Genomic DNA, 20,785 nt, shown 5'->3' with positions numbered 1-20,785 from the left:
GTTTACAGCAATGAAAAACTTTTTTCCTCTTGATTTGTTCAGTAGGATAACACTTAGAAAGATGCTGAAGACAAAAGTTAAGAAGTTCTTAAACGTAATTCCTGATTGTTTTCCTAAGAACAGTATAATTTCTTAAGAACTTATTTGCACATCAAAACAGGAGTTCTTCTTCACCCAGATTTGTTTTGTTGTTGTTTTTTTCTTTTTTTCTTTTTACAAGAATGTTGTTTGGAGGGCTTGAGTGGACGTTGAGTCTTTGCTCAACACTGGAATCTGTGGGCTGTGTTGACCCTGGATTCAAACTCAGTGAGAGATAAAGAATTTAAGGCCTTAGGCGTGCAAGCAAATTTAAGAATTGAGGGAACAAGTAACATTATCTTGATAATAACTGATTCCTTTAATGTATTTAAAGTGTTTCAAGGAAAAACTAATACTTTCAGAAACGTTTAGAATTTAGAGGTGCACTTCACCTCTTTAACAAGACAAGTTTAATTTCCCTTTCACTGACAGACTCCTCAGCACACAGACCTTGTGGAAGTAGAAGTTCATGTTTTAGCCAACAGCCTTGAGATTTTAAGACATTTCCACATTTCCACGAAAAAATCTTTATTAGCTTTAAATGTAGTAGGCTGTATTGACTTAATGAATTGGCTACTCACAGGAAAATATAACTGACTCTGCTGCTCTTTTTGTAATATACTATATATTTAAATACCACCTTTTGTAACATCAAAGTGATATCCTATAGCCTACAATAAAATATTACACTGAAAAGGAATCGTTCGTTCTTGAAGCATTTGTTGGTAATGTACAAAGGCACATATGGACTCTGATGAATAAACAATGAAAACATATTTAGCTATGACCTTAAAACACCCTTCATAATCTATATGTAGTATATAGTATATGTATATATATGAACGATTGATTGTAAATATGGTAAGGGAACAGTTCTGGGGGGAAATCATTTAGGCCTACAGAAGAATCAAGTTCAAACATGCTCTAATTTAACAGCCTACAAAATGATAATTTCCCAGCACCCAGGATTTAAGCGGATTCTCTATGAGTCACGTTGAAAAACTTCCCACCCTCCCTCTTTTCGCCCTGCCTTCTATCTTTCCCCCTGAAACCCAACAACACGCATAAAAACTGCACAGACGGGCAACACGGACACGTCTGTTGGACCTATTAGGGACCGAGCGAGCGTGTTCTCAGGGCGTCTCTCTCTCTCTCTCCTTGTAAGCCAGAACCAGCAGCAGCGGGACAGACACAGCGGACACACTCTTACAGCCACACCATGGGGTCGTCCGGAGCTCTGGTCTGCTCCACCGCGCTTGTTTTGGTTTTACTGAGCTCAGCGACTGAATGTAAGTTTGTCGTTCCACTTTGTTGTTGTTGACTTGCTCATGCTAAAAGTTGTTGTTTACTTCTTGGCTGCTGCTGGACGCCGGGTTCCATTTTTGTTCGCCTGAGCTTATGTACTGTAAGTGCGTTATTTTGCCTGTAGTCTTACTAGGATGAATCATAAGTACACGAATTCACTCGTTTTCTGATGGCTGTACCTTCATATTCACTTAAACAATAAGTATAGGATGTAGTCTATAGTTCTTCTTTTGAAGCAGTGATTTTTTATTTCATTTTATTGCACTTATACTTTACTACTCAATGTATGTGATTGTCAAAGATTAAATCAGCTCCACTTTAACAACATTGACATATCATGTGTATGATTGAATGATGCAAACCTTATTGTAGCTCCTAATTTTAAGCTAGGCTACATATTTTTGATAACGTTGAAATTGTACTGACAGAAGTAATTAGAAAGCATAATGTTGCCCAAAAGTTGTCGTTTTGCTTTTATTATAAGCCTAATTCTCAACTAAAGGAATACTTGTTTTCACCGTTGGCCTTCTTCCTGCATCATTTGTGCATAAAAAAAATGTGAACAGTTGCATAACTTTTTCTGGCTTTTTGCCCTCTCTTTCTCTTTATGTGTACAACTTTTTCCAGATGAGTACATTGAGCAGCGTGAGGTCACCTTTGACCTTGACAAAATCATGCAAGGTGAGTGTATTCACATGCCAGTGTGGTATCTCTGCAGGGACCAATTAGAAGCTCATATGTACACAGTGGCATTTAGCCAACTCTTATGACTTCAGGAGGGTATATTAGACGTTGAACATGGATGTGAGGCTTCCCTAATTTTTCTCACACATGAAGCTCAGTTTCAATTCCATGGGATGTTCTTCCTTTTTAAAATGCTTCTGTGTTGTTAGGGCTCTTTATGGAGCTTTCCAAAGTCTGGAAGAATAATATTGAGGAAATGTTGCTGTCTGATCAGAAATTATGTGAATCTTAGAAGAATTATGTGTATAAAAGAAAATCTATTCGGCTGCTGTGTCCATGTGTCAGACTCTGTCAGCATGACAGATTACGTTTCAATTGAAGTATTTACATTTCAAGTATAGTTTAGGAAAAAGAGAGAGAGAGAGAGAGAGGTATGAACAAGCTCCTTCATATTATTTCCTGTTTAGAAATTTGATTCAAAGCTAACTTGTTGTTTAAAGATATCCATGTGTGTTTCAGAGATGCAAGAACCCAATCAGTTCATGTTGCAGTCAGAGGTGGACTTATCAGAACTTCTTGATCCCAAAGGTACTGTTAACCTCTTAACATAATGTTGGTAAAATGTATAAATTACTACATAACTGGGTGTGCACTTTCTCATTTTCAACACTCTGCCTTAACTCGCTTTAGTCTGGCAAATAGTCAGTGCTACGACCAAAGATGTCTGAACCATCACATTTGTTGTTTTCTCTGTTTGTAAAGAGTTCCCCATTGAGCAGGTGAGAGTGTCTTCGCCTGAACAGCACGATATCCTGAGAGAGACAGGTAGGCTGTAATGATTTAGCAATGATATGGAGAACAACACTTGAACAGTAATACGTAACACAATTTTATTCTGTTAGGGAGTTCCAGACCAGGAAGCTTGACACCAAGAGGACGTTAGTATCTGTTTCATGTCTTTATCTTGATTTTATTTTGCCTCCTTTCACTGTCATAGTGATTACTTACAGAATGATTTCTGTCCCCTCCTCTTAGGACGACCAAGTTTTGGACCCCGTTCATACAAGCGTCCTTCATTAATTGACTATCCCGTGCAGTTTCCTCTCGGCCGTCCGACTTCTGACAATCTCCAAGCCATTTGTCACCATAGAGAACATCGTCCCCTCTACCCAGACAATTACTTCCCTGCCTCTGCTTTTGGCCAGCAGAGGAGAAGGGCCAGTGCTGTCAACAGGGCGGAGTCTTGGTTCAGTATGTGCTGCAAAGGGAACCAGACGTGGGAGGGGGAAGTGACTCTGTGTTGTGCCACACAGGCAGTAAGTTTTGGCAACATTAGCATTTTTTCACTGTAAATAACCGTATGATATCCTGTGTGTTCTTACTCTGATTTATCTTGGTTTATCCTCCCTTTATTTCTTGGTATGTATAAATCAGGAGGTCTGCATCTTATCTTGCATACTACTAAAAAGAATGTGTTTTAAATCTACTATTTCATTCACTTATTGACTGCTGATTCCACTCGACTTTGCCCTCATACAGTTGGATCCAATTATTTTTCTTCAGTTTGTTATCCTTTGTCCCATTCAGGCAATACTGTTAATGTTTTTAACAATAAAACATTAGTAATGTTGCTGTATGAACTTTAGATTGTAATAGAAACCGTAGCTGGTGAACACCAGTTCTTCTACAGCCAGGGAACAGAAGGATTAAAAAAAGGGATTTTTCATCCCTTGTTGTGCCAAACTTAAGTGGATAATAACATATCGGGAAGTTTAAGGAAATAATCTGCAGACGTTCTAGTTCAAAACAAGACCACCCTTTTGACTGTGTCTTTTCATTAGTCTCAATGAGGGCTGTGTTATTTACAACAATTTTATCATTTTTGTGATATTAGCATTTTCAATAGCCTGAATTAATTAGAAATATCTATAAACAATGTCTTCTCTTCTATTTATTCTGTAGTTTTCTTCGTGTTATGACTAAAATATACTAAATTGTCGAGGGGCCATTGTAAGGCCTCCTCTGGTTTTTTACCTCACCAGCTCAAGTCTTTCTTCCCTCTTTCCTTATGAGAGTTGAATTTTGTATGTGTTGGAGTACTGTATGTCTTTTGTGCAAAAAAACCATGCCTTGACACCTTTTTATTATAGATTTAGTTCTGAATTCATCTTGCTACATGGATTGACTTGAGCCAATTTAGTCTTTAGCACTTTTTTTGTTTATTTTTCACACTTCCTAATGTTTCCACGATACTGAAAAGTTTGATCCCATATCGTGTTTTTCCTCAAATCTTCCATGCCTAGTTCCAACGCAATCCATTTTTTGGAGTGACGTTGAAACATGATAAACACCTTAATGATATCAGGAAACGTTGCAAGGAAATTGGATTGAAATGCATATGTTCTAATCTTAGAAAGTAATCATCCACTTAATGCTTCCTGTAGAGCGAGAACTCGAATATCTGAAAGTTTCTGTAACTTTCTATTCATCTGAACTTGATTGTTGTAACTGTTATGTAGTAGGCTTTATGTCATGAACTCACGCCAAACACAGTGTTTTTATATAACTTGAGTATAAATAGGGCATGAAACATTCTCCACATTGCTGAGATGATGGTACTTGGGATTTTTAAACAAAGCAGAAGGCCTTGGGCGTTTGCACTAGATAAGCACATTGAGTACAGCCCAGCCTAACAGACATAACAGACAGGCCTTGGCATGGCTTCAGGAGCTGTCTGAAGGCAAACAACAAACCTGTCTCATATTATTACATGAATAAAGCATTACTTAAACATTACTGAATCGTAATACCTTCCTCTTGACATGTTTGTTTTCAATTTCCACTCAGTGACTGACCATAGGAAGTCAGACATTATGCAAGTATTATTTCATACACCTGACTGTCGTTTTTTTTCTTTTCGTTTCTTTGCTGCAGTGGGAGCTGTCTGTTGAATCTTTCTGTTCAGAAGACTCATCAGTAAAGGATCGTCTTTATGACTGCTGCAGACTAAGAGGCAGTGACAGACTGAAGTGCTTCGACAACAACGCTCCCAATCCCAGCTACATGCCAACAGAAGAGCTGCCCGTGGAAGAACTTCCTTTCGCTGACGGCTTCAACTTTGACCCCAACACTTGTCAGAGGTATGCAGGGGAGTTCAATGAGCAGTAATGAGGATGATGTTATTTGAGTTAAGTAGCATCACTAAGAAACCAAAATGTTTAATATTCCAGGAAAAATACAGGCTGTGCTTTTCTCTTTGACTTCCCTTAAAACTAAACAAAGACAAAGGCCTGTTTCTAAAGCCACTTTTAATTGTTGAAGGGCATGCAAATATGTCTTACAATATTATTTGAAAAAATTTATGACTTACAATTAATTCTTTTGTTTTCAATGTCTGAAATTATTTGTTTCTCTGTCATAAACTATCAATTGGTACCCCCCCCCCCCCCCCCCCCCCCCCCCAAAAAAAAACAAACTTGTCAATGTGCCCAAAATAGCTTTACTACAAATGTGTCTTCCTTTTAAGGATTTATACTTTCAGTTAGGACTTAAGTCTAACGAGACAGGTTGGACATTTAAGACAGTATCAAATAAAGTAAAACCATACTTCGTTAGTTTAGGTGAAAGTCGGACAGTCTATTACCGTAAATTCCGTACTATTGAGCGCACCTGGATATAAGCCGCACCGGCTAAAAATAAGTAAATAAATGTATTTGTACATATATAAGCCGCACTTGATTATAAGCCGCAGGTGTCCACGCTATAACAAGAGCTATTTACACAGACGTAGGCTACCGGTAACATCCGCAAATACTGTAGCGTCCGTACGGACGTTAAAGGACGACGAGAGCGTTCAAATAATAACTTTTAATAACCCGATCACTGTCGGCCGTGACCACGCCGTTTACAGCAGAGAGCAAAACCATAACTTGCCGTAACAATCCAACTCTCTCCCCCAGCGTTCTCTCATACAGCCACTCAACGCGTTCTCGCTGGTGCATTCACTGACTCTCCACATAATCGGAATTATGAACACATTATCAACTACTGACTTTACAACATGAACCGTTACAATATGAAGCCTAGCCGACGGTGTCTGTAACACGGCTGATGAAAAAGATGACCGTAATATATTTCACAAGAAAAAGTCCATCCATTCACTGCCTCAGAATGACTTCATTACTCACTTCCTCAGTCTCTGTTGTCGCTGTCAGTGTCATCTTAAAATGCAGCAGCTCTGTTAGCTTCTTTGACAGCCAGGTCGATCGCCTTTAACATGAAAGCTGCATCATATGTATTTCTCCGTGTGTTTTCCATCATGAGGGTGCGTGCATGAAGCGCAAAATGACTGATATTAAGATCCGACGTGACGAAGTCAAATGTTTTTGCGGCAGAAGCTCATTGTCCCCCATAAAAAATCCATGCATTAGCCGCACCGGAGTAGAAGCCGCAGTGCTCGAAGTGTGAGAAAAAAGTAGCGGCTTATAGTCCGGAATTTACGGTAATTAGTATTATTTAGGCAACTCAAACTGCAAAACATACTTTGTATTATTCAAATCATTTTAAAGGCTTCAAAAGTTCAGACATTAATTTTGACATAATGTCTCGTGCATTGCAGGTCAGTGACAACTCTCTATAGAGGAAACAGAAGACAGAAGATGAAAAAAACATCTTCAGACCAGAAAGTTGACATCAACTTCCCTCCTGGAAGACCCACAATGCATGTCATTGAATCACTGTGCCAAAACCACAAGCTGCGTCCACTCTATAGTGTCAAGTGCCTGCCAGATTCAGGCTATGAATTAGTTGCTCGTCAAGCAAAGACCGTTAATCGTGTAGAAAAGGGATTCAAACAATGCTGCAAACAGAATAAGAATGTTCTCAACTGTGTCGAGCAGAAGGTGAAACCCGCAACAACAAAAATAATTTTCATACACAACCATTTGAGGTTCTCACATCATTTCTCCCTTTGTGTCTTGTTAGTGGCGTGACGAGCTTGACAAGTTTTGCCTGGGTGAGAATGGTGAACAGGTGGATTTTCACTGCTGTTCCACAGGGGGTGAGGCAACTGATCGATACAGTTGCTTCCAAAATGTTTCCCCCGACCCCTATTTTAATGTGACTTCTGCCACGGAGGAGGTCACACTTCAAAACATCTGTGACACCCACAAAATCATCAAGAAAAAGTAAGACATAATGTCAGCTATTCTACCCACCTTATCACTTTCGTTTCAAATGCTTTGTTTTTGATTCTGTTAATGTCACATCCAAGAAAACCTCAATTACCTCAAGCACCAGAATCTCATCATATATATGCGGCAAACTCTTTTTTAAACAGTATTTCATTTATTGATTATCTTTATAATATTTCAAGAATGCACTTTTAGAAATGTAATAACAATGTCACTGTGTTTAGGTACCCTGTTGGTTTTCCTCTCAAAAGTTTTGTACACCAATGCTGCCCCTTGGCTGAAAAAGAGAAGAGCAGTTGTTTTGATCAAAGGGTGAGTTGAAAAGAAAAATAGGTATTCTGTCCCAAATCTGATAAGATGACCATCTCTTAATGTAATAGTTTGAAACGTGTTCATTTGTTGAATTACAATCTTCTCTTTCCTCTGGCCTGGTTCCGCTTAATGAAGCTTAAGGAAATGTCAGAGAATCTGTGTTCATCAAAGCAGCCGTCTCCCCCTGCTGTCCGCCGTTGTTGCCGCAAGCCTTCTTCACAAGACGCTCCAGAGTGTATCTCAAATATTGTCATGGAGGCCATCACCAAAGCTAAGAGCTTACGTCAAAGGAAGAAGAAGAGATGCCCTCTGTCTTAAACCTGTGACCTCTGAAGAAGAACAAATGTCTTCAGCACAAATTCTATTAAGAGGTCTGTAAGAATATTCATAACACGGACCCAGCTCAGCATCACTACTGCCAGTGTTACATGCATATTTTCATCACATGACGATCATTGTTATCACACGCATACGTTTATATAGAAACAGAAATGTTTCGAAATATTTAGATTGTAAAAGAGACAGTCTCTGTACCTCTGTTTTAACAGACTGCTCTTTACACTTTTAATATAAAATACTTTTGTTTGATTTATTTGGAGAAAGTTCAGTCGTCTTCCTTTTATAAGAACAAATCAACACAGCCTTAAATAAAATGTCTTTTAATTCAGCTTTTGTGTGGTTTACTGTTTTGCACACAGCACCAGTTGTACGTTTAACAGCATTCAAATGTGTTGGAACACAAATAAGTTCCTTAACCCTCTATGGCATGACTTTTTATTTTAGGAGGAAAAAGTAGTTTTTCAGAGCTTGGGGGTCCTCAATCATGAAAATTGTATTCTGTATAATCAGTGATGTTGGCACTGTGGGGTGTTCTCTCCACCGTGGTAAGCATGGAACATCATCCTCTGCTTCACCATCTTCATTTTGCTCTTCATCCACAGACTCATTCTCTTCAGGCAGGTCAGCTGTTTTCAAAAGAAACCAGAAAGAATGAAATAATAATAATAGGTCATATACTTCTCTTCACCCACTGATGCATACATACTCACGAGTTCATTAAATACAGTATGTTACTCTACTGACTGAACCCTGATCTCATTATCTCTCCCTCAAACCTGATTCTAGTGGGAAAAATAACAGATTATAGTGATAACTATGCATTCCTGCACATCCATTATTGTGTAAATAAAAGTGGTCTCACTGCACAATGTTGCCCTGAGGCAACGAATGAAAAACTACATTTTTTGTATATAAATAAAGAACAAAAGTGTCTCTACCCAATCAAATATGCTTCTTTACATATTCATGCACATCACAGATGTTTTTTAGACAAAGTTATTTAAATGCAAACATGTTAAAAAGCTAACTTGATCTTACCTTCTGGTAGCAGTGTGTCCAAGCCGGCTATGGTCCCAAAAAGGACGATCCAGACCCCAGGCGGAAGGTCAAACCCTCGCCCACCTCAAATTTCATTGGTCACAGACTTGTCATTAGGGTTGTTATGTGATTTTTTTTATTTTTTTTTAAAATCAAGGGGGCAGTTTGTGAGCCAAAATAGTGGTTTGTTGACTGAGGGCAACACCATGCCATAGAGGGTTAAATATAATAACACTAGTGTGAATGCTTTCAAGCATTCACACTAATGACCACCTATCAATAAGGTGGAAACTGAAATACATAAATTCCAAAACACCACTTAAAGATGACCACAAATCCATGTCTTAATACCAAGAAGTATGCCAAAGGGACGGCAGCTTTTAGAGGCGGCAGTAGCTCAGGCTGTTGGGAATTTGGGGTCGCCGGTTCATCTCCCAATGCGGACCAACAGTTGGTCTGGTAGCTCGAAAGGTGCCAAAACACCTCTCGTCTTGAGCAAGGCACTGTTCTGTGTATTACCGTTATAAGGTTTGTATAATATATTTTTAGTGTTTCTCTATCTCTACTTATTATTTAGCTGAGGCTGCAGCCTCAGCTAAATACAGACATCGTGTTCTTTTATTTATTTCTACTGTGTTGCTGGGTGTATTGTGAATAATGACAGAAGATGGGATCTGTGTTTGTTGATAGAAGACAACGGCGTTTATTTATATGATTTCTGAACCCTCTGATGAGAAAAGTGAATTTGAAGAACATTTCTAAAATATTTGTTATGATAATGGACCGATCGACAGCACCCTGAATGACGCTGTTCCACTTCAGTCCGCTGGGGGCGCTGTGGTGCTCCTGCGTCACTGTGGGCTCTCTGATGTGAACAACCAAACCATAATGGCGACTGCTGGAACAGCAGACTCGGGATCTTCAGCCCCGACAGGTATCTCTTTGCTAACAATTATTCCCCTGTTGACTGTAACTGAATGCTCAAACAGACCTTTTTTCCACCTTTTGCTGGGATGGAAGTGTTTTAATTCGTTGACTAAGGCTTCATCAAGTCCAGGTTAGCCACTTGGCTAGTTAGCATCGAGGCATTCAACCTAACAAACAAATGAAACCAGACATGGTTAGCTTGTTTAACTACATAGTTGATAAAGCTTACTTAATATGAGGTTATTCGTTTGATCAAACACATAATTAATCAGGTAGCAGCTCCTATTCATATTGAACTATATGTTCGGATAAATAGTGTTTGATGATGTTGATCTTGGCACCACGTTGGTTTAATTGTGTTGATATCTGGATTTTATGTTAATTATCCTGATTATCAGCTTAAACAAATAAAAGTATTCAAAAATTGATAGGGCTGCTGTTTCAAATTTTCCAATCTATCAAAGTAAACTCCTTTCTCTGTCTGTTCTGTTTGCTTATGTTTGTGGTTAACTTTACTATTTAATATTTTAAATAACTTCCCTCTGATTGATCTTCTACAGCCTTTTAGTCCATAACATAGACTTGTTATTTCCATTTTAGTTTATGAAGTGGAGTAAATATCTTATAATGATGTGGGACAATCTGTGCTCTGTAAATTAGATTTTTCTGTTTTCAGCAGCCACACAGACGGGTTGTGTGCAGTACAAGTCCTTATAAGAGGTTTCTTATTTCCTGAGGAGTGGATCAATGCCATGCTGCATTTTGCTAATCCAGTTAGTTGTGCGTCTCTGTGCATAGAGGAGTTACTCTTCTCATTGCAGCCACCCTTTCTGAATCAGTGAATAAAAATAGTGGCTTCAAAGCACCCTTCTCGCTCCCACATGGCCGAGAGCCCTCGACTGTACAAATACAGCCTTCTGTCAAACACACACACACACACACACACACACTCAGGGAGACTGGAGTGACAGTAACATAATGTGGTATCCGTACTTGGCCTTGTTTCCTTCTCAGGGAAAGAACCAGTGTATTTTTGGAGGCTTCATGGGCAGAAAATGATGTTAGTGGAGAGCATGTCCCATATTATTGTCTTGTACAGGCCGCAGGCTACATGTAGACGCGGTTGGCAGGGAGTTGTTTAGTGTACAGAGAGGAACAGATGGATTATCCATTGTTGTTAGGCCTGTCATTGTTAAGTAATTGGATAGGGTTGAGTGTTCCTTATCCTCATCCTGCTGCCCAGACTGTCTCAAGATTTAGTGTTGCGTTGACTGTTCGAAATGAAGATTGCTCTTACACTTATTTTTACTAGCCATTAATCTGACAATTATGTCCTCGATTGACATTTTGTCCATAAAGTGCTGTGAATTAGATAAACAATGTCTGACAGAGCCCAAGACTTCTTCACTAAAGGACTTGTCATATCCAACCATTTGTCCGAACCTCTCTTTGCACTTTTACTCTTAAAAAGAAAATCAAGCAAACCAGGGCTTTTGCACTGTTGTTGTCTTAAACAACAGAAGTTGTTCATTTAAAAAAAATTGATTGCTGATTGGTAGTCTTATTGCAATTTGAGCAGCTAGTATGCTGACGTGTTTTAATGGCGTTGGGTGTTGCTCGTCCAGTAGAGGAAGTGAGGCTGACCATGTCCTGCTCCACAGATATTAGGACTCAGTTCTGGAGGAGAGCGTTGCAGCGAGGTACTGGCATGGGTGTGCGTGAGCAGAAGCTGCATGAGTAGTGATGATGTACTGTGTGGCTTTACATAAGAAGGGGGATGTGGGCAGGATGTTGTTTCATTGTTTTTCTGGATGTTTGCTGTGTGTGTCCTGAGACGATGCATGGCGTTCACTGGTTGTGTCATATTAATAATCTTATTATTAATAACACTCCCTCCTTTCTCGGGGTTGACGTGTGCTCTCGCTGTTCGCTCATTGTCGGGATTGAATCTGTCGCTCGTAGCATAATTGTCCCACACAAGATCATTACTACAGGTGAACTGTCTACCCAGGATCCTTTTTGTATATATTGACCTGAGGCACTGCAGCATTGGATACATGTTGCCATTGGTTACAGGCTAGAGGTTGTTGCACAGTGGGTGAGATAGTAGGTTTAAACAGCACGTTTACATAAGGAGACAGGATAGCCAGTATTATTTAATCACTGTGTGCCCTTTTACAAAAAGTAAGTATTTATTTATATAACACCTTTAAAACAATTTGTTAAAAGGTTCTTCACAAATGCAAAAAGTAAAAACAAGAAAACATATACAAAGAAAGAAAAATTAAAATGTAAAAAAAGTAGGCATAAGGAAGGGTAATTGATTACATGAAGGATTGTCTGTACAGGTGGGTTTTTAGATGTATTTCAATTTGAGTTCATTATACAATCAAAAGGTCTTCTCGCTTTGGCTCAAACCTTTTAAAATGTCTTACTTGACCGTCCAGAAGCTGCTCTTTTATGCTGTTTAGCTGAGTGGCACAATGGGCTCTTAATGTAAGCATGTAGGAGTAAATGGAGAAAGAAGCAGAAGTTAAAGTGAAAACACAAAGTAGGCTGTGTTTTTCAAAAGGAGGCGGTGTGGAGCACAAAACCGTCCGCAGGGACCTGGTGAATCTGGAGCAGCCTGCTCGGGGGAGAAGTAGTTCCAGTTCACAGTGAGCTGGAGTATCGGGGACAGCATCCAGTAACTGCGTCCACATTTAGACGTGCTGCTCATCAGCGTCACCGACCAGTACTCCTCATAAGTCCTTCTAACCAACCGGCCGAGGGATTCTAACACTTTGACTAACAAATTCTGCCACGTTTAAGGCTGCCAACTCCAAGTCTGTAAAATGATTTCAAGCATCCAATTCACTCTCGACTGCCAACAAAGGTGTCATGGAGTTGGGTCTAAACAAGGGAGTCAGCTTGTTCCTCGAGACTTTGTTTTTTTCCCCCGCTCCTTCAGAGTTCTTTAATGTTTCTGTCTTGTTGTGTTTTGAAACCATCTTAACTCCATTTTCTTTTCTTTATTTCCAGGGACCAGCGGCATCCGTAAAATGGCCCCTCAAGAGGTGAGGACATCGGTTATTGTGTCACTAAGAAGATGAAACACCTCCTGTGTGTCGCACATATTCCAGTAATGCAAATGTTGATCGTGTTAGGCACTCGGGAGGGAAGAGGAAACGGGTCAGAGTTTATGTTTGTAAGGCCACGGAGTTGAAAATCAAAAAGTGTTAGAAGTGGAGGGAAGTGAGTTGATATCAAAGAGGCTGTAAGTCAAATGAAAATGTAAAACTAAAAGTCCTTGTAGTTACGTACTGAACAAAGAGTTCAAGGTGTTTGAAGTCACTCCCTTCCCACGCTTCAGAGGTTGACCCTGGCTGAGAGTTGAGCGACTGGTCAGCTGGTTTGATCCGACTTGATGCGGCTGTCATGTGAAGATGTTCATCCCCATGTCGCCCCAAGCTGGAAAAAAAAACCAAAAACCAGCCAGCTCTTTGTCCCCTGTGTTCACAAGCATAAACGCACATCTTTCTGTCGGTCCCCTCTCCTCAGATACCCGGGTCCTCAGGCACCACCCAGAGTATGAAGAAGACCATCGGACATCGGGGCGTTGAGACCACCACAGGAGAGACCACCTATAAAAAGGTTGGCTTCATGGTTTGGAGTTGAGAGCGGTGTTGTTCCTTTCACTCACACAGCACTTAACCTGCGAGGTGTAAAACGCTGTTTCAGATCTAAAAGTAGAATTCGTCTCGCATAGACGCCGAAACATGAGGACTGAAACAGAGGGAGTCAGCGGAATGAAATGTTCCATCACTTACTGTCTTTGCTCCTCTGACCTCTCTAGACCACATCATCCGCCCTGAAAGGTGCCATCCAGCTGGGCATCACTCACACAGTCGGCAGCTTGAGCCAGAAGGCCGAAAGGGATGTTCTCATGCAGGACTTTGTGGTGGTGGAAAGCATCTTCTTCCCCAGGTGAGGAACACAAGTCTGACCACACCTTGTGTTCGTGGAAGGGTTTTTTGTTTGTTATCTGGCGTTCAATCTCCTTCCTCTCTATTCTGTCATTCTCACCTTTTTTTTCCAGCGAGGGCAGTAACCTGACCCCGGCCCATCACTACAGCGACTTCCGTTTCAAGACTTATGCTCCGATTGCCTTCCGTTACTTCAGAGAACTCTTTGGCATCCGTCCAGACGACTACCTGGTCAGTGTTTACTCGACACACGCACGACTGTGTTGACAACAAACGACTCCTGTTATGGCTTAAGGCAAATGTTACAGTGTTTCTTCTGTGGAGGGCTTTGGTCCAGGCATTTGATCCTTCCTCGACATTTTGAAGCTTCACAGTCTGAAGTCTGATTATTTCCCAACTGTCTGCAGCCGTGTGCAAGATCATTAAAAAAAAAAATAAAAATCTTTTGTTTCAAACTTCACTCATGGTTCTTTCAACTAGTGCTGGGCAGTGTGTAGGATATATGGAGATATTTTCCAAAGAGATGAAGGGTCAGACTTTATCGCTTGTATTGTTAATGTTTATATTGTGTTAACTAAAGTTAGGCGTTTTCTCTAGCAGAGCCGCCACTTTAAAGGGATACTTCACCCATTTGCATGAAGCTGTGTATCATTAGAAACATGGTAGTAGTGTTGAATGGTCGTGAATCCAGCCCTCATTTTGCCCTGAGACGAGAAAAATTTGTTTTTCTTTGCTTGAAAGTTTTCTTCATGTGATGCAAAAAGCGTCATATTGCAACATGGTTTTTGTCATGTTGATATTTTGCATATTTTTTTCTTCTAGTACTCTCTGTGTAACGAGCCGTTGATTGAGCTGTCTAACCCCGGGGCCAGCGGATCCCTCTTCTACGTGTCAAGCGATGACGAGTTCATCATCAAGACTGTTCAACACAAAGAGGCCGAGTTCCTCCAAAAACTTCTGCCTGGTTACTTTATGGTGAGCCTGATGAAAGCTGACATCATTTGGGGCTCTTGTGTTTTTCAGATTTCTAATCTGTAATCTTCCTTTTTCTACCAGAATATAAACCAGAACAAACGCACCCTGCTACCCAAGTTCTATGGACTCTATTGCGTCCAGGCAGGTGGCAAGAATATCCGTATTGTAGTGATGAACAATCTGCTCCCTCGGATCATCCCCATGCACCTCAAATACGACCTGAAGGGCTCCACGTATAAAAGACGAGCTTCCCCTAAGGAGAGAGAAAAGGCGGTTCCAACTCACAAAGACCTGGACTTCATCCAGGACCTGCCTGACGGCCTGCTGCTGGAAGCAGAAAACTACAATGCCCTGTGCAAGACCATCCAGAGAGACTGCTTGGTGAGCCCAGAGACGATTGTTTTCATCCACCGATAGGTCGATATTCCATTTTTGTGTTTCGTAGCCAAACCAGACTCATCCTGATCAGGATGGGTTATCATTGTGGCCTTTTATCAACAAACTTTGTTCAGAATTAAAAAAAATGTTGTCACATGGAAACAAAACATTGAACATTGAGACTTTAGTTATGAGCCCGCAAAAATATTCCCCAACAATTCAAAGCCCGTTTAAATCCAAAGTGTTTTTCTATTAAAGGGGACATATTATGAAAAATCCACTTTCACAGGGTTTTTGAACATTTATTTGATTAATGTGTCTGTTGACCCACAACATTTGACATAAATCCATCCAGTCTTTTGTTTGTGGTCTGCCTTAGTCTTACCACGCAGAGAAAAGTGTGCGTTTGTGACATCACAAGTTGGATCCTGGTAAGAAAATCCCCTCCCCTTTCCCTGGTATCTCCACCCATAGACTCCATCTCCAGACTAAAGCATCACTTTTACACAGGTCCATCATTTTTATTCTCACTATAGAGGAGTGATTTCTACTGGGGAAACTCAGCGGGGTCTCATTGCATTTAAAGAGACGCACACACCAAAGCGGAGCGTTCTGAGAGAGCTGGTTTCTACAGGGTCACGAACTTCCTCTGCTGCTTGATTCATGTTATATTTTGATAAAAGCTCAGCACAGATGTTTCATTTAGAGCACAGGGGGACTGTTATAATGAAAGATGGAAAAGGGAGACAATATGTCCTATTTAATGTAATTTTGAGTTATAAAATGTAATATTTGATAGCAAGTATTAGCATCATTTTCACCAGTAATGTACTGGATGTTATATTATGGGAGCTAGACAATTCTAATTTGTGTTGTTAGTTGAGTTTGTTTTAAAGCATCTGTTCTTTTTATACTCTGAGCATTTCATTAAGGATTGTTACAAAGGAACTTTGAATAGTTTGATATGGAGCTCCACTGATGGATCACCACCAAGTCCAGTTTAAAGAGATGACTCAGGCTTGCCTGACACTGCAAGCTGATACTTTGTTTACTTTGAGGGAAGATCCCTTTTCAAAGGATGGACGAGACTGGCTGCATTGACCATGCCAGTGAACACAGGACGCTCTGATACAAGTGGAGTGTTGGTTCAGAGTCAGGGAGGCAAAACAACTCGCAAACATCACATCATGTACTCATCGAAGCTCTCCGTCACTTTCTCTCTCTCTCTAAGTGCTTTGTACTCTACTATTCCAGGCGACCTGCATTTACGTCAGGGCTCTGTGAGGAATCAATTGACCAGCTCCCATCTATTATCTTCTCTGCCATCATGACCACTCTGTCTATTTGCCATTTTGATTGTGTGTCTTCCATTGTGCCAGCTCATTGTTGCTGCTCAGCTCTTCTTTCTGGTGCAATAATGTTCTAAGTGGTAGAGTCAACATCATGAATATCATCCTTTTTAAAAAATATTAAAAGATTTAAAAAAAACAATATTTTACCTTTTAAGAAAATGAACTAAAGAAAAGCATTTCGGTCATACTTTTTGTAATAAAACACTTAAACTGCAGATGAACCACACAACGTCGGGTTAAATATTAATGTTTCAGAGTGTGAAGGTTCTGGTTCTTGCCCCCCTGAAAAATCACATCTCATTTTCTGAAATTGCCTCTGAATGTCTCTGGGGTCTTGATTATTTTCTCCTCATATCAACTCTCTTCTTTTATCGGCATGCAGCTCCTGCAGAGCTTCAAGATCATGGATTACAGTTTGCTGATGGGCGTCCACAACATGGACCAGGCAAGTCGGGAGCGAGAGCGCGGCGGGGGCAATTCAGGGGACAGCGGGGGGTCAGAGGGAGCAGTGACCCCCGATCAGCGAAGACCACAGGCCCAGAGAAGCCTTTACTGCACAGCCATGGAGTCCATTCAGGGGGAGGCTCGGGGGAAGGGGGTTTTGGATTCAGAAGACCAGTAAGTCTGAAAAACACTTGGCTAGCAAAGAGCGGAGCTGAAATTTTTGTGTTTTTTTGTAGATCTATTTTGTAATTGCAACATGGAAATGCATTTTTTAAGTGTTCTGTCTCTTTCAGCATGGGTGGTATTCCATCTCGTAATACTAAAGGAGAAAGACTACTGATCTACATCGGTATCATTGACATTCTCCAGTCCTACAGGTTTGTGTCTCAGAGCAGTGAGATGACTTTCAAGAAACATTCTTAATCATGAACAACCTTCCTCTTTCACAGTAACCGTTGACATTTCTTCATGTCTTATTATTTCTTCAGGTTTATTAAGAAGTTGGAGCACTCCTGGAAGGCCTTGGTTCATGACGGGGTAAGAGCCTGCAGTCGAGATATTCTAAAACGCTGAACAGGTTTTGTATTGTAAAGCACTGAAACTGAGTGAAAACCGTTTCCGGCAGTCGGTGAACTAATAAGTTCATAGGCAGACGCATAACTGTATTTAAAAAATACAGTCAACACAAACCCTTTTAAATACGTCACATTTGAGAGGAGCACGTTTCAGCATTTAAACCCCTGGGCTCATCGCCACCAGAAACGCACGCCCACAGCATGACATAGTGTGCACGTTTACTGCTTGTAAATACACTGCAAGTTTGTACAAGCAAGCCAACGGGTGTTTGACACCTGCCTGTCAGTTTGTGACATCACACGTTTCACCCTCGTTTAGGGAAGGAGCTCTATCTGCTCCGCTCGTCGCCTCACTATGATTTTATTTTCTCTTCTTTGCTGCTACGTCCGATCCCTCAGTTGTATCCGATCCTAAACTCACGTGTGCGCTGTCATTGGCTGGGCGAAACACACCAGCTCCCCAAAACAGAACATCAAATGAGAGGCAGAGAGGAGGGTATCTGCAGACAGTCACCAGCACACATGTATGGAGGCCCATAAGTGCTGACTGAGCTGCATTACATATTTAATTTAGGAGGAAAAGCTTCCTGACTCTATCTTTAGCTTGACTGTTAACATAAATGGAAGATCAATATGTTTAAATGAAACAGTTTGAAAGTAGTCCTGAGGAATAGATTCTGTCAGGTTCTAACAGCTCTGGTGTTTTTCTGCATCAGGACACAGTTTCAGTTCACAGACCTGGCTTCTATGCAGACCGTTTCCAGCAGTTCATGTGCAACACAGTGTTCAAGAAAATTCCATGTAAGTAATCAAGCAAGTGTATATTTCAATGCTTAATAATATTCCACGAGGGCAAAAAGAAATCCTGCCGCTCTTTATGAAACTTTTCCTTTTTACCTTCACCTCCTTTTAGTAAAACCATCACCATCTAAGAAGAGTCGTGGTGGAGGTCAGGGGGGTCTTAGGAGGGCCCCCACCCTTGGAGGTCCTACCCCACTCTCCCACGCAACCGGACAGTCATACATGGACTCCAGACTAGTCTACCACAGCCACTATAAAAGCACAGACTCCGAAGCAGACGGCGGTAAGAACTGAGCCATAAAACCAGACCTGTCAACCTTTAATGTATCTTAAAGCACAATGACACCCTGAGATTGGAGAAACTGGGGTTTGATTAGGAAAGGGTTTTTTTTTGTTTGGGTGGTCTTTTAGGGGTGCCGTCAGGCAGACCAGATCTGGTCCCGAGGACCCCTCCGCTGGTAGGAAACGCTGCTGACTGTGAGGCCAACCTGTCCACCTCCTCATTAGGGAGCGCAGGAATCGCCTCCGGCTCTCCTCCACTACGGTAACAATGAACGCATCACTTTAAATCAGCCGTCTCATTTCCTTTTTACGTTCTGTTCCCTGACTCTTATTTTCCTCTACAGGTCTGTTGGGGTGGAAGTGCACAAATCAGCAAACACGGACCTCGACCAGGGTTCTTCTCACAGGTACAGAAGACAGTAACAACTAAAGCCACATGAGTTTAAAATTAATTAATTTGATCTTGCTTGTTTCAGTAATCCTGTCTCGTTTGTTTGCTTTTTCTCTCAGTTTTGGGGCCGAAGGTGCCGCAGATAATTCAGGCAACCTGTCCGGAAATGAAGATGTAGTTTCACTCTCAGACATCGTACCCGAGACCAACATCTGTTTTGTAAGAATCATTATTTTTTGCACAGCCACTAAAAGCACGTGGTGTATTTATCTAACCATTTTAACGCTCACTCTTCTTTCATTTTTATAGTAAAAAAAAAGAAAGACACAAGGACAAGATGTAGAATATATGGATGGAAGAAAGGACGCCCATCCAACACGGACCCTCGGCTGCACCTCTGTTGTTCTCTCACCCGTGAAGTAAATAAAGGGATGACTGGACGAAGCAGCGAGTTGCAGTAGAGGTTCTGAATGAAGGACAGAGTGTGTGGTAGGCCCTGGCTGTTAACACTGTCACTGTGCGCACACATTTACCCCCAAATGAACTAATGACCAACTGTTTAGCTACATGAAGAAAAAAAAGGGCTTGCAGCTCTGAACTGGCAGCTCTTTAGTAGCTCTAGCATCAAAACGTGCAAGACGTGTGAACAACATGAAGGATACTGCAATGACATCACAGACTGAAACATTAATGGTATATTGTACACAAAGCTTCATTCACCTGTGAATGGTGAAGGAAGTCAAACTCTTCATGGAATGTCAATCATCCCTTTTTCCTTCTTTTTTTCTCGCGGTATGGAGCGATAAAGCAGGAACACGCGAGCACATGAAGGGCAAAGCCTGCCTTAGTAATACACATGAATATTTCCCTGTGTGTTCATGCACAGCCTAAGTGGGTTCACTTCTCTGTGATTCTCACGCTAGTGTTTCTGTTACCACACATCCATTTCCTGTCAGCACTCCTCATGGCCGAGTTACCAGTGCTTGTTTTTAAATGAACACGTGCTGCTGCTTTTTTTTTTTTTTTTTTTTTTTTTTGCTTATTGTGGACGTTCAGTATTTCGTTTGAAACAGTAGAAGAATGGGTTGAAGCGCTTGTACAGTCCTTATTATTTCACGTGTGCGTCCTAAGTTGTTCAGCTGGAAGTCACAGCGGGGCTGAAGAGGTCGGAATAGATCTGGAAACCGCTGAATGTACATCACAATGTTTTTCATATACAGAATGTGTCTTACTGTTAACACGGCAGTCTGCAGGCCACATTTGTTACAACCCCGGAAAAATCTCCCCTTCTGATGTGACCATATGTGCCCAACTATAGGACTGAACCTCGAGGAGAGAAGCATTGCCGGCCATGTATATGAATTCTACCCGTTTAGCTAATGTATCATTTTCAGCTTCTGACATTTGTCCGTGCCTTACACGTTAATCCCTTTCCTAACACTTGATAACTGACCGGTTTTTTTTTTACAGGTCAGTGTTGTAGTTTGAAAGAGAAACCTGCCTCATCAGGACAGCTGCAGTCTAACAAACTTCCATCTCTCTGTCTGGAGCAAGCATCCGGCTGTCAGGCTTTTCAAAGCATTCAGATTGTATGTAAACACCAGAGGTGTCAGCCATAAGATCCATAATGATGCAATATTATGAAGTTTTGGACAAAAAAAGAAGCCTCTCAACATTACAAGGTCTATCACATTGCTGTCTCCATTAGATTTAACACAGTACTCAACTAGATGAGTCAATATCAGAG

At 41.0% G+C, this 20,785-nt stretch overlaps 2 protein-coding genes across 4 annotated transcripts in view; both read left to right on the top strand.

Moving 5' to 3' along the window:
* The first annotated feature begins 1,201 nt into the window (after window positions 1–1,201).
* On the top strand, window positions 1,202–8,238 carry ecm1b (extracellular matrix protein 1b). 2 transcript variants are annotated; one of them, XM_079344937.1, is made up of 11 exons: window positions 1,202–1,367; window positions 2,011–2,064; window positions 2,587–2,655; window positions 2,830–2,892; window positions 2,970–3,005; window positions 3,103–3,383; window positions 5,002–5,207; window positions 6,686–6,968; window positions 7,051–7,253; window positions 7,484–7,571; window positions 7,707–8,238. In XM_079344937.1, the coding sequence occupies exons 1-11, from the start codon at window positions 1,298–1,300 to the stop codon at window positions 7,887–7,889; spliced, it is 1,536 nt and encodes a 511-aa protein (XP_079201063.1). In that variant the 5' UTR covers window positions 1,202–1,297; the 3' UTR covers window positions 7,890–8,238. The 2 variants fall into 2 exon arrangements, with proteins under 2 accessions (XP_079201063.1, XP_079201062.1); XM_079344936.1 differs by having other exon boundaries at window positions 1,203–1,375; window positions 2,016–2,064.
* Window positions 8,239–9,761: 1,523 nt separating this feature from the next.
* Window positions 9,762–20,785, top strand: part of pip5k1ab (phosphatidylinositol-4-phosphate 5-kinase, type I, alpha, b) — a 182,460-nt gene continuing 171,436 nt past the window's right edge. Inside the window, exons 1-16 of one of the 2 annotated variants that reach the window (XM_079343803.1) lie at window positions 9,762–9,882; window positions 12,897–12,931; window positions 13,416–13,508; window positions 13,711–13,841; window positions 13,954–14,071; window positions 14,663–14,815; window positions 14,897–15,196; window positions 16,928–17,163; window positions 17,283–17,366; window positions 17,478–17,526; window positions 18,281–18,365; window positions 18,478–18,648; window positions 18,777–18,909; window positions 18,992–19,054; window positions 19,158–19,257; window positions 19,348–20,683. In XM_079343803.1, the coding sequence (XP_079199929.1) occupies window positions 9,837–9,882; window positions 12,897–12,931; window positions 13,416–13,508; window positions 13,711–13,841; window positions 13,954–14,071; window positions 14,663–14,815; window positions 14,897–15,196; window positions 16,928–17,163; window positions 17,283–17,366; window positions 17,478–17,526; window positions 18,281–18,365; window positions 18,478–18,648; window positions 18,777–18,909; window positions 18,992–19,054; window positions 19,158–19,257; window positions 19,348–19,350 (1,800 nt within the window). In that variant the 5' untranslated portion in view covers window positions 9,762–9,836 and the 3' untranslated portion in view covers window positions 19,351–20,683. Of the gene's footprint in view, window positions 9,883–12,896; window positions 12,932–13,415; window positions 13,509–13,710; window positions 13,842–13,953; window positions 14,072–14,662; window positions 14,816–14,896; window positions 15,197–16,927; window positions 17,164–17,282; window positions 17,367–17,477; window positions 17,527–18,280; window positions 18,366–18,477; window positions 18,649–18,776; window positions 18,910–18,991; window positions 19,055–19,157; window positions 19,258–19,347; window positions 20,736–20,785 lie in introns of both variants that reach the window. The other variant, XM_079343802.1, reaches the window with a different exon arrangement.

The sequence above is a fragment of the Symphodus melops genome (assembly GCF_947650265.1).
Source record: "Symphodus melops genome assembly, chromosome: 5".
Lineage (NCBI taxonomy): Eukaryota > Metazoa > Chordata > Actinopteri > Labriformes > Labridae > Symphodus > Symphodus melops.
The sequence above is the reverse complement of the archived record's forward strand: the minus strand, read 5'-3'. Positions and strand labels throughout refer to the sequence as shown.